General features: G+C 53.8%; 1 protein-coding gene across 8 annotated transcripts in view; it reads left to right on the forward strand.

Moving 5' to 3' along the window:
• The first annotated feature begins 943 nt into the window (after positions 1-943).
• UBXN11 (UBX domain protein 11) overlaps positions 944-11,891 on the forward strand; it is a 22,689-nt gene continuing 11,741 nt past the window's right edge. For 4 of the 8 annotated variants that reach the window (XR_003794574.1, XR_003794572.1, XR_003794575.1 and 1 more), the window contains exons 1-7: positions 944-985; positions 5,160-5,265; positions 6,012-6,040; positions 6,615-6,713; positions 9,150-9,250; positions 9,698-9,752; positions 10,219-10,295. Coding sequence is in view for 4 of the 8 variants with exons in the window: in XM_029230126.1 (XP_029085959.1) it covers positions 5,195-5,265; positions 6,012-6,040; positions 6,615-6,713; positions 9,150-9,250; positions 9,698-9,752; positions 10,219-10,295 (432 nt within the window). In the remaining 4 variants the exon portion in view is untranslated. Of the gene's footprint in view, positions 986-5,159; positions 5,266-6,011; positions 6,041-6,614; positions 6,714-9,149; positions 9,251-9,697; positions 9,753-10,218; positions 10,296-11,891 lie in introns of those variants that run through there. The other 4 variants (XM_029230124.1, XM_029230127.1, XM_029230126.1 and 1 more) reach the window with 3 other exon arrangements.

Genomic DNA, 11,891 nt, shown 5'->3' on the forward strand with positions numbered 1-11,891 from the left:
AAATTAAGGTGAGGAACTTGCCCAAGGACACACAAGTCAGGATCCACGACTCCAGAGGCCTAAGTCCATGCTCTTAACTAAACTGTCTCTAGTTTTTTGCTTTTTTCGGTACGCGGGCCTCTCACTGTTGTGGCCTCTCCCGTTGCGGCGCAGAGGCTCCGAACGCACAGGCCCAGCGGCCATGGCTCACGGGCCCAGCCGCTCCGCGGCATGTGGGATCTTCCCGGACCGGGGCATGAACCCGTGTACCCTGCATCGGCAGGCGGACTCTCAACCGCTGCGCCACCAGGGAAGCCCTCTCTAGTTGCTTTAATCCAACACCTTTTTTTTTTCATGTGAGGCTCAGGAGGGGAAGTGTTTCACCCAAAATCACACAAAGTGTCTTATCCAAAGGCAGGGGGAGTCTCACCCAAATTTTCACACAAAGGAAACAGAATATGAGCGTCCCTTCAGGGCGCCGTTTGGTCAAGAAGTTAGCAGAGAAATTCAGATTTAAGAAACATTTATTAAGTACTTGCATCATTTCCATTCATGCTTAAAAGAACTGCCCCCTTAGTACTGTACTGATCAGATGAAAAAACAGGCTCAGAGGGATAAATGTAATTTCTCCCAAAATCAATCTAGCAAAACAGTGGCATTGTCAGGATTACACGTTCAGGTCCAGAAGCTTCCAGCAGCTTCGTGAATCTTATCCCAGGTTCTCCGCTTTCTGTGCCTTGGGTTGACGTGAACGGGCCCTCCCTTTCTCCAGTCCCCGAGTCCGCTCAGAGCGGTGGATTCTGGGATTTGCAGTATCCAGCGATGAATTGAGACTCCGTGGGCCAATAGAATTCGAGCACAGACGGCTGTACCCGCCTCCGCTGCCTGCTGGTTGCTCAGGGACACCCCTCGAATTAGCCAATGAGAAGCGCACGGGTCCTGGTCGCCTGGGAAACCGTGTAACAACAAGATGGCGGCGCCGCGGGCGGCTCTGCAGCCTTGCGTGGTGAGTCACGGCCCTAGACCTTTCTGCCCATGGAGCCACACACACAGGCTGGGGTCCTCACCCCGAGAACCTCGAGGACACGCGAGACCCGCGGCCCGGCTCCCCCAGAAGACCCCCCCCCCGCGCCCTGGGAGCAGATTCGGGCCCCCGCCTACCATGGCTACGCGTGGAGGCAGGGAGGCGGTGACGCGGCTCCTAGGGCGGGACTGGTGGTAGAAGTCACGTGGTGAGCGCTTCCAGCTGGGGATTTAGGGGTTGAAGGTGTACAGCCTGCTGGTCCTTGTCGGCGCTGGCGAGCACTGGGACCTGTGGGGGGATAAATTTGACTCCCAAAGATGTAGAGGCATAAGACAGAACTTTCCTCTCAAAACTTGAGTCTGAAGGGGCAGACAGCCTAACCTTTAGCCGCCTCCGGCTTGAGGGGGAAGACACAGTCCTCCCAGGAGGACCCCAAAGTGAAGGGAGTAGACGTGGCTTTGTCCTCAGGGTCCCCGGTCTGAGGGAGGAGACACAGCCCTGCGCTCAGGAGTCCCCAGGCTGATAGGAAGATACAATCGTCGTCCTCACGGGTCTCCTATAATCCATGGGAAAATGGATCTGAAGACAGTGTGTTGGATTGGCCTGGAGTGAGACTGGAATGGGGAAGTCAGTTTGGGGCCATTGTGACAGCCCCAAAGAAGGGCAGTGAGAGTCCCACTAGGATGGCCAACAGTGGTCATGGAGAGGAGGAGCTATGTGTGAGAGACCTGCAGAGTTTAACCTGCAGGATTTGGTAACTGATGGGATTAAGAGGGAAAGAAGGAGGGAAAATTTTTGTGTTTGGATGATGGGGTCCCATTAAGAAGGGAGAAGTGGGAGGAGCTTATTTTGAGGGAAGATGTTGGTTTTGGTTTGGAGACCAGGTCCTTTTCTTTCCTGTGATAGCTTTATTGAGATAAAATTCACACACTATATACTTCACCCCTTTAAAATGTAAATTTCAATTGTTTTTAGTATATTCATAGAGTTGTCCAGCCCTCACCACAATCAGTTTTAGAACATTTTCATCAGCCCAAAAGGAAACCTTATACCCTTTAGCAGTCCACCCACACCCTCCCCGTCTCCCTTTAGCACCTCCTACCCTAGGCAACCACTAACCTACTTTGTCTCTATGGATTTGCCCATTCTGGACATTTTATATAAATGGAATCATAACAATTGGTGGTCTTTTGTGACTGACTTCTTTCCCTTGGCATAATGTTTTCAAGGTCCATTCACATTGTAGTATGTATTTCATTCCTTTTTTGTTGCCAAATAATATTCCATTGTAAGGGTATACCACATTTGTTTATCCATTCACTGGTTGATGAACATTTGGGTTGTTTCCATTTTTTGGCTATTATGAGTAATGCTGCTTATGAACAGATATACAAATTTTTGTGTGGATGTAAGTTTTCGTTTCTCTTGGGTATATAACTAGGCATGGAGGCCATAAGATAACTCTGTTTAACCTTTAGAGGTACTGCTAGACTGTTTTCTACAGCAGCAGCACCATTTTACATTCCAGCAAAGGTTCCAGTTTCCCCTCATCCTTGCCAATGCTTATTAATTTCTGTCTTTTTGACCAGTTTCTTTTGAGGGGTCATTATGGTGATGAGAATTTGGAGAAAGGAGGGATAATCAGGTCTGGTGGGAGTTCATGCAGGGTCGTTTTCGCTACTAAAGGCACAGTGCCTGGGGCTTTTTAGTGTGATGAAAATGTTCCAAAACTGATTGTGATGGTGGTTTCATAACTCTGAATTTATGAATATACTAAGAACCAGTGAATTGTGTACTTTTAAAAGAGTTAAGTGTGTGAATTATACTTCAATAAAGCTGTTGTTGTTTTTTTAAAAAAAGGTCACATGCTATTTGATTCCATTTACATAACATTCTTGAAGTAAGAAAATTATAGAGATGGGAAGCAGAGTAGTGGTTGCCAGGGGTTAGGAACAGTGGTGAGGAAGAGGATGAGTGTGATGCTAAAGGAGTAGCACAAGGGAGATCTTTGTGGTGATGGAATAGTTCTGTACATATCGTTTTTTAATATAAATTTATTTATTTTTGGCTGCGTTGGGTCTTTGTTGCTGTGTGCGGGCTTTCTCTAGTTGCGGCGAGTGGGGGCTACTCTTTGTTGCGGCGCGTGGGCTTCTCATTGCCGTGGCTTCTCTTTGTTGCGGAGCACGGGCTCTAGGCACGCAGGCTTCAGTAGTTGTGGCACGTGGGCTCAGTAGTTGTAGCTCACGGGCTCTAGAGCACAGGCTTAGTAGTTGTGGCGCATGGGCTTATTTGCTTCACAGCATGTGGGATCTTCCCGGACCAGGGCTTGAACCTGTGTTGCCTGCATTAGCAGGCAGATTCTTAACCACTGCACCACCAGGGAAGTCCTCTGTACATATATTGATTGCAGTGGTGGTTACACAGAGTCTATACAGGGGATGAAATGGCATAGAATGACACACACAGATTATACAATGTCAATTTCCTGATTTTGATACTGTGTAGAATAGTCATGTAAAATGTGACTATTGGGGAAAACTGTGAAGGATACACCAGACCTCTCTACTATTGTCCTAATTACCTGTGAATCTATAATAATTTTAAAGTAAAAAGTTAAAATATAACTAAATAAAAGCAAAAAAAAAAAAAAAAAAGGAGTTAGCCAGCCAAGGGAAGGGTGTGGGTAGGAGTAGGGAGACCATTTTGGGGGATCGGGTTCCAGGCCTGAGGAGCCATGTGTGCAAAGAAAGCCCTGGTGCATTTCAGGGCCGACAGTTCAGAGTGGCTTAAGTGGAGGGTGGGATGCGGGAGGACCGTGGGTGATGATGGGTGAGGTCCAGAGACACAGGCAGCGACCAGATCATCCATGTTAAGGAATTTTGATTTTTTTTTCTGTGGGTGAGAAGGAGCCACTGGGAGTATTGAGCAGGGAAGTGACATGTCAGCTTTGGGTTTAAGAAGATTCCTCTGGCAGTGTGTGGAGACTGGTGAAGGGAGCCACAGGGGCCGTCACACTTGGCCACACATACCCTGAGGATGCCCGGACAAGACGGCAGGAGCCAGGCAGGCTGGGGGCAGGTTTGGGAGGCTGGATGCCGGATGATGGAGATCAGGAAACTCTGGACCTTGTCCTTGGAGGGCACCTCTGAGAAAGGGGCGGGGCATGAGTCCCAAACTCCAGAATTAAGACCAAGGGAGCTGCCTCCTGGTGATGCAGGTCCCCTTGCTGGGCAGATTCACGGGCTGGTGGAGGCCAGTGCCACACATCTCCAAAGTGGAACAGAAGACTTGATTCAGGCCCTGATGGAGGTCGTTTGATTCTTCGATTTCTAGACATTAGCCACGTGATATTTAATTCACTGAGTAGAGTAGTGACCGTTAATTGCATCCCTGATGTTCATTCATCTTTCCAGAAGGAAGAGGAAAGGAAGGGAAATCAGCATTTATGAGGGCCTTCTGTGTGCCAATAACAGCAGCAGCCACAATTCACATTTTTGAGTAATTCCTTTGAGCGTTTCACTGGGCTAGGTGCTTTACGTGTGTTACCCCTACCTGGCTGGTACTATTACCATCCCCACTTCACGCTAAAGGAAACTGAGGCACAGGCTATACTGGAATGGCAGAACCTATCCAGGGTCTGGGCTCTTGACCTCCCTGCCATGCAGGTGGTGTCTTGGTAGAATCCTGCCTTGGGGTTGCCCCTCTCTGGCTCTGAGAAGTTGGAGGTGGCCCCTGGTTCTGGTAGGAGGGAAGGGGACACCTGGGCGTAGTGACCAGCTCCTTGGTAGATAGACAGAAGCCCCAGGCCTGCTGGGTAGTCTTGTGCCAGGGCTTGAAGTTTGGGGAAGTCCCAGGCTTCCGGCCCACCTCTGCACCCCATCCTACCCCCATCGCCCTTTCCCAAGCACTGCTAGGCCAGAGACCTCCAAGAGCAGAGCAGAGAGCTGGATATCCAGCGGTGCAGGTGGACATCAAGCATAGGGATCCTGAGGCCAGGCCGCCTCCAGAAACTTATGCAGAGGCAGTAGGAAGAAGTGAGGGGTGCCACTCCCTGGACAGTGCTCCCTCCTGGGAAAAGTAGCCAGGGCAGAGGAAGTTTCAGGCCGCTCCCTGGTCCTGAGTGACTGTCCCCAAGGGCTGACTTCTTTCTTCTCAGGGAGTTCCTGACAGCTAGAGACTAGAAGTAGAATTATGAGCTCACCTTTGGCCTCCCTTGGCAAGACCCGGCGAGTGCCTCTGCATTCGGAGCCTGTGAATCCGGGGTAAGGAGCTGGCCTCGTGGGATCTTTGTGTCCATGCCCCTGCCTCCTCCCGGCCCCTCCCATGGACTAGGAGATTGACTCCTAGTGTCCTGAGGAAAACGATAAGAAGTTATGTATCTCTCTCTGATCACCTTATCTTTCTCGAACCTTCTTCTGGGAGGCTCTCCATGTGTCTAAGCACACACTGGGCTGTGCCATTTAGTGGGGTGGCTCGGCATCCATCTGTTTATTCATTGGTCATGAATTAGTTCTTCAAACACTGATGGCCCACCTGTTCCAGGCCCGGCCACATGCTGGGCTCTCAGTGAAGAGAATCCTATTTGTTCATCTATCAGTTTCATCTTTTCAAAGCATTTTTTACCTCTCTCCTTGCTCTTCTGAAGCCCACTTTGAGTCATTTGCATCATGGCCAAGGAAGTCCAGAGAGGTTAAGTGACAGGCCTGGGGTCCTGCAGCCATTTCAGGGCAGAGCTGGGGCTGGGCTCCTGGGCTTGGGGACTCTTGTAATCTTTTCTCCAAGGCTCTGCCCTTCAGCTCTTCACCATCCTTCTTTGTTGGGAGGAGTCGGACACCCTGAAGCCTGCCCCTTGGCTCACCCCTGGGCCGGGATGGGATTTGGGGGTGGATGTCCTCAGGAGACACTTTCTTTAGGATTGATGGGGGACCTGGTGCCAGAGCCTCCCCCGAAGGCAATCCAGGGCGTCCTAACTTGTTTGTCTTCCTTCTTCTTCCTGCCCCATTCCCAGGAGGCGAGGGATAAAAATGTACGGAAATGGTAAGTGTGGGCTCTGCCCTCGTGTCCTCCTTATGTCCTTGCAGTTGGGCGGATGGAAAGAAAGAGCGTGATGAACTCCCGTCAGCCAGAGTGGCTGGCCAACTGCAGTGCTGTCTGCAGCTCTCGGATTTGGACACCCCACACCCTTAGTGGAGATGTCATCACTAATATTTGAACCCCTCCACTCACCGTGGGGTGGGCCATGAGGGGGTCAGACCCCAGCCCTCCTTCTCCGACAGCCACCTGCAGCCCATTACAGCCTTTTCTCCCTGAAGCCCAGTCCTCATGTTGCTGCCCTGCCTCCCGCAGGCTCAGACCTTTGCATCCCAGCCCTCCTTTAGCCCCCACCGCGGTGCTGGCATTGGCCACCCAGGTCCCCCCAGGGAGCCAGGTTGGGAGAACTCCAAGAAGAGGCCTGTTCTGGTTGGATCCTTGCTCTCCAGCGTCCCAAGTTTTCTATCCTCATGTGCTGGGGGGACAGAGAACAGGCTGCTTCATCTTGACCAGGGCCCAGGGCCCCCGTTTCGCCTGGGCTTCAGCCCCAGAGCAGTGACCTGGGCATCCCTGTCTGCAGAAGATGAGGTGGACGTGCTGAATGACGCGCACGGCTCAGAAGAAAGGATCTCTGTTCCTTCCTGCTATGGTGGCGTAGGTGCCCCTGTGACTAGGCAAGGTGAGTGCAGAGGCCCGAAGGGGTCTGTGTCCCTGGCAGCAGGAGAGGCCCCGGGGAAAGGGAGGCCCTGAGAGGCATGGCACCTTCTCCCACCTGCTGGGTCAGAGGCAACTGCTTCTACTCCTGGCTGACTGTGGCCCTGGGCCTGCACCCCAGACCTGTTCAGAGCCTGGCTTGGCGTGAAGCCACACACAGGTCCGGCCGTTAGCACAGGAGGTCTGGCAAAGCCCCAGGGCGGGCTGTGGCTGGCACCTCTGGAGTACACCTGGCTGGAATCCCCATCAAGAGTGATGTCAGTGGCTCTAGGATTCAGGGTCCAAGAGGAATGAAGGGCCTGAGGGGGAAGCTCAGCCTCCGGGCATCTACTTCCTGCTTCCGCAGGGCTCTGGACAAGGCCAAAGTCCCCTAGACAGTCCCCCTAGCCTGACCCACACCATCCGCAAAGGGCTGTGACAACACTGCAATCGTGGAGGTGCCCAAAGTAGGATGGGGCTCACTGGGGTGGCTTCCCAGAGGAGGTAGGACTGAGCAGTCCTGGGCACAGGGGACTCATGGTCTGGCAGGGTGAGCTGTGTGGTGCACTGGGCAGGGGCAGGGTCTGAGCTGGGAGTCTGGGGGAGCTGGGGATGAGGTGAGAGTTTTCCACTAGCTGTGATATCTTGGGTAAGCAGCTTCCTGTCTCTCTGTCTCCGTTTCTGTCTCTCGGTCTCTGATCCTCCACCGAATGACCCCTCTCCTGTACAGGTAGGGAGGGGTTGAGGTGGAAAAGGAGACCGGAGGAGCCCGGCCCCACAGCCATTCGGCCACAAAGCCAGGATCTCCATCACCCCAGGGGGGATGCTTTCAACAGCAACCACAGAAACTGGCTGTTCCCCAGGTCTCTCTGCCTCTCCCCCGCCACCACCCCTCAGCCCACTCTCAGCCAGGGGCTTCCCCTGCCAAGCTCACAGTCAAGGGCTCGCCTGTCCTGTCTCACTTCTCTGCAGGGAAACATTCCACACAGTTCCCTGATCCCTCTTCTCAGGACACCCCGGGCTCTTGGCCTCCATAACACAGCCTCCCTGCCATCCTCCTGCCTCCTAGGCTCTCCCCTCTCGGCTCCCTGCCAGCTCCAGCTTTTCCATGTGATGTTCCTCCTGCTTGGGATCTCCTCTCTCTCTCCACTCTGCCTCAAACACGTGCTGTCATCCGTGTGCTGACAGTTGCCAAATGTCTATATATCAGTTAAGAAGCTTTTGACTAAAGTCAACGAAAACCCTGATTCAACCAAGGAACATCAGGGGGCTTTATTATCCCACATACCAAGAAGTCCTAGGGAGACAACAGCTCAAAGACATTGTCAGAAGTTCAGGTTTCTCCAGCTTTGCACTGAACCATCCTTGGGCCTGTCAGCTCCGCATGGTCACGTGGTTACAGCAATACTTCCGGCTTCACACAGAGAGAGACAACATCTAGGGGAAGAAGGGGGCCTGTTTCTTCCCATGTGTCTCTCTTGTTTTCTTTCACAAATGTTTTAGTTTGAAAATTTGTCAGCAAACAGAAAAGTTGAAATAATAGTACAGCAAACACCCATACGTCCTCAGCCTAGGTTCAACAGTTAGTGACATCTTGCCATATTTGCTTTCTATCCATATACACATATGTTATGAACACAAATGTATTTTTTGGATGAGCCATTTAGAAATCAGTTGCAGATATCATGACATTTCAGCTCTAAATACTTCCCTTTGCATCTTCTAGGAGTAAGGAAGTACATAACCACGATGCTGTGATCTCACCTAAGAATATGAACAATCCAGTAACTCTCTCTAACATCCCAGTGTTCCAAAATATCTCTCATAGCTTCCCCCCCCGCCCCCCCCCCCCCGATTTAGGTTCTAATTGAGGGTCATGCACTGCATTTGATGGTTATACTTCTTTAGAGCAGAATCCCTGCCTCTTTAAAAAAATGACACTTTTTGAAGCGTCCGGGCTACTTGTCCCGCAGGATGTCCCCCATAGTGATTTGTCCGGTGCTGTTTAACTTGCTCCTCTATCCACCGTATTTCCTGTGAATTAAGGGCGAGATTAGAGGAGTGATTCAACTGAGAGTGAACTTTTTTTTTTTTAATATTTATTGGAGTATAGTTGTTCTAAGGGTGAACAACTTTTTGACAGCGTTTCAAGGTGATGGAACCCGTATGTTGTACCACTCCCTCATATATACATCTTCGGTGCATTACAGAATCTCTGTGCCTCATTTCCCAAAACAGTTCATTTCCTCAGAAGAGCTGGCATATGAAGAGTGTGTAGAACCATCCCCATTATCTTGGTGGCGGCAGTTGTTACCACCCTTATTTCCGCTGCTGGGGAGCCCGCTACCTCTCCCCTCCCCTGGACCTCCATACCTCAGCCTCAGCTCAAGGCCCAGGCTCTAGGACTTTGTCTGGTTGGCAGTCCCTGTGTACCACGACTCGGAGTTGATGGCCACCATGGCGAGGAAAGTGCGGGATCTGGAGCGGCAGGTGAAGGCCCAGGCGGATGAGATGCTCTCCAAGGTGGGGCCCCAGGGGGGAGAGGGCCAGGGTCTGGTCTGAGGGGTGGAAGGGCCTGGGCTGGGGAGGCCAGTGAGGCTACTATTGCAATAGACCATGGTGGATGGGTTCTAGAACCATCTCCCTGACCAAACCGCCCAACTCGAGGGCCAGGTCTGGCCCGGGACTGACCTGGGTCCCTGTGACCTGAGCAGAGAGGCTAGGGGTCTTCTCCACATCTGAGCGAGGCCCGTAGGCCTCAGATTGGGTGGCAGCAGTGGCTGCTGAGTGCTGGGCACTTGGGGGTGCCCACCCCCTGCCCCCACCTCAGTGGGACCACAAGGGCCATCTGAGCACCGGAGCAGTGCCAGAGCGGGGCAGGGGCTTTAAGCCGGGTCTTCCCATCTGGAAGGGGCTCCCTTGGGCTCTGGGAACCACCAGGTCTGCTCCCCTCCTGTCTCGTTGCTGCAGGATCAGAAGATACGGGCCTTGGAGGAGCTGGTGGAGACCCTCCAGGAGCACCAGGGTAAGAGGCCCTCTGTGGGCTGGTCAGCCCCCCTTTGTACCCCCTGGGCCAGCGACCTCTGGGTATCAGGGCTCCGAGAGCATCAAGCTGAGTCCTGTGGTGGAGTCTGGGCAATGGAGCCCAGAGAGGAGCAGTGACACCCAGGGCGGTGCCCTTCTGTGTGGGACTGAGTCCCCCGAGCGCAGCCCTAGCCCAGCCCTGAGCACAGGGCCTGCCAGCCAAAGCCTGGAGGAAAGGCAGCCCCGTCAGGAGCCTCGCTCGGTGGGCTGGCAGCCTCCCGAGAGTCAGGGCGTCCCCTCTCAAGGTCAGGGCGAGAGGCCAAGAGGTGCTTCTCCGGGGATCCCTCGAGTTCTCGTGGAGCAGCTTCTCCAGATGACCCTCAGGCCAAAGCTCTTGTCATGGCCAGAAGTGGTCTGGCAGCCTCCGTGCGGGGGGCACAGGAACCCCTCCCCGTCTTTTCCTGAAGGCACGGTGACCCTGCAGCGGCAGGAGGAGCTGGAGACCACATGCGCGCAGCTGCAGCGGCAGGTTGGGGAGATGGAGGTGAGGGAGGTGCCGGCCCAGGGCTGTCTGCCCCCAGGGACTGGGTCAGAGCCCACCTCTCTGGGGTCTCCTCACCGCACATCCCACACAGGGGCCCGGGGCACCCCCCATCCCATTTCAGGCTTGGGCTAGCCCTTCCCCCTTCCTCAGTGTCGGCTTGAACTACTCTCCCCTCCAGCCACGGCGACCTGCCTCTGCTGCTTTGACCACATCAAGCTCTTTCCCACCTCAGGACCTTGGTCCGTGTTGTTCCTTCCACCTGAAATTTTTTTCTACCTTCCCCTGGCGAGTTTTCACTGATCCTCAGTCTCAAGTAAAGGTGGGAGCCCTTTCCCAGGGGACCCCCTTCACCTGTGACCAGGGCAGGTGCTCCACTCTCTCTTCCTCTGGGGACCGTGGACCCCACGAGGGAACGAGGGAGGGAGCACTTTTCTCCTGCTCGTTGCTGCGCGCCCAGGACCTGGCAGGGGCCTGGCTGTGCGTGTTTACTGCGTTTATCATGGCCATTCCCTGCCTCTGGACGTGGCATCTCACTCACCCAGTGTCACCTTTGTTGCCATCGTTCACACAGCAAGGCTTGAGCTGGAGGGACCCCCAGGCTCAAGGGAGGGTCCTAGGCATGCATACATCCTCAGGGCCCCCCACTGCCTCACCGGCCCCACCAGAAGCTCCTTCTGGGGTTCTAGCCTCTCCCTCTCCACACCGAGTTGCTTTCCAAAGCCCCAACCTAAGACCACAGACGCAAAGCCCCAAGCAGCAGCTGCAGCTGAGGGCCCTTCCCACCCAGGCCCGTGCTCACCCCGGGGCTGTGGGTAAACAGCCGCCCCCGAGCGGCCTGCTGGGACTGCCGGCAGCCCGTGGGGCTTCTCTGAGCAGCTGCCACAGGAGTCAGGGCTGCCCCCTCAGGGCAGAGGGCATTGGGGCTCCCCCGTTCACGTTGTTCACACGTTGATTGCTTCGTTAATTTAGCAAACTCAGACAAAGTATCTCCTGTGTGCCCAGCACCCTGCCAGGCACTGGGATGCAGAGAGGGTCCCTGCCCTCATGGCACTGACATTCTAGAGGGGACACACATAAACAAGTACACAGGAAGAGACACAAGTACGGAGTATGGTGAAATATTTAAAAGGGTAACACATTAGAGACTAGCTGGGACGTGGGCCACTCCCCGCCTTGGGAGGTGGGAGCAGGGAGGCATGACTGTTTGGGCCAAGTTCATTTTGAGGTGCCTGTTGGACATCTAAGTGTAGATGGCTAGAAATTTGAAACTGAAATAGAAGAACATATGTTGCAAGAGATGAAGGCAGAAGTGTGCCCGCTGGGTTAGGCAGCAGGCAGGTTGCGGGTGGCTGCTTGTTAGCAGTTGCAGTCAGTTGTGGAGATGGAAGCCGGGCTGGAGTGGGTTGAGGGAAGGAGTGGAGGTGAGGAAGCAGCAACAGGAAGCATAGACAACTCAGAAGTTTTCCTGTGGCAAAGGCGCTGGGCGGCCAGCCCTAGAGAGGCCACATGTGGGACATGTGGGGGGACATGTCCTCTCAGACCTGCAGAGCAGGTGTCCCTTCCTCTCCTCCCACTCGGGCCAGACCCACATGGCTC

The sequence above is a fragment of the Monodon monoceros genome, unplaced genomic scaffold, assembly GCF_005190385.1.
Source record: "Monodon monoceros isolate NGI ecotype Baffin Bay Population unplaced genomic scaffold, NGI_Narwhal_1 Super_Scaffold_18, whole genome shotgun sequence".
NCBI classification, from domain to species: domain Eukaryota; kingdom Metazoa; phylum Chordata; class Mammalia; order Artiodactyla; family Monodontidae; genus Monodon; species Monodon monoceros.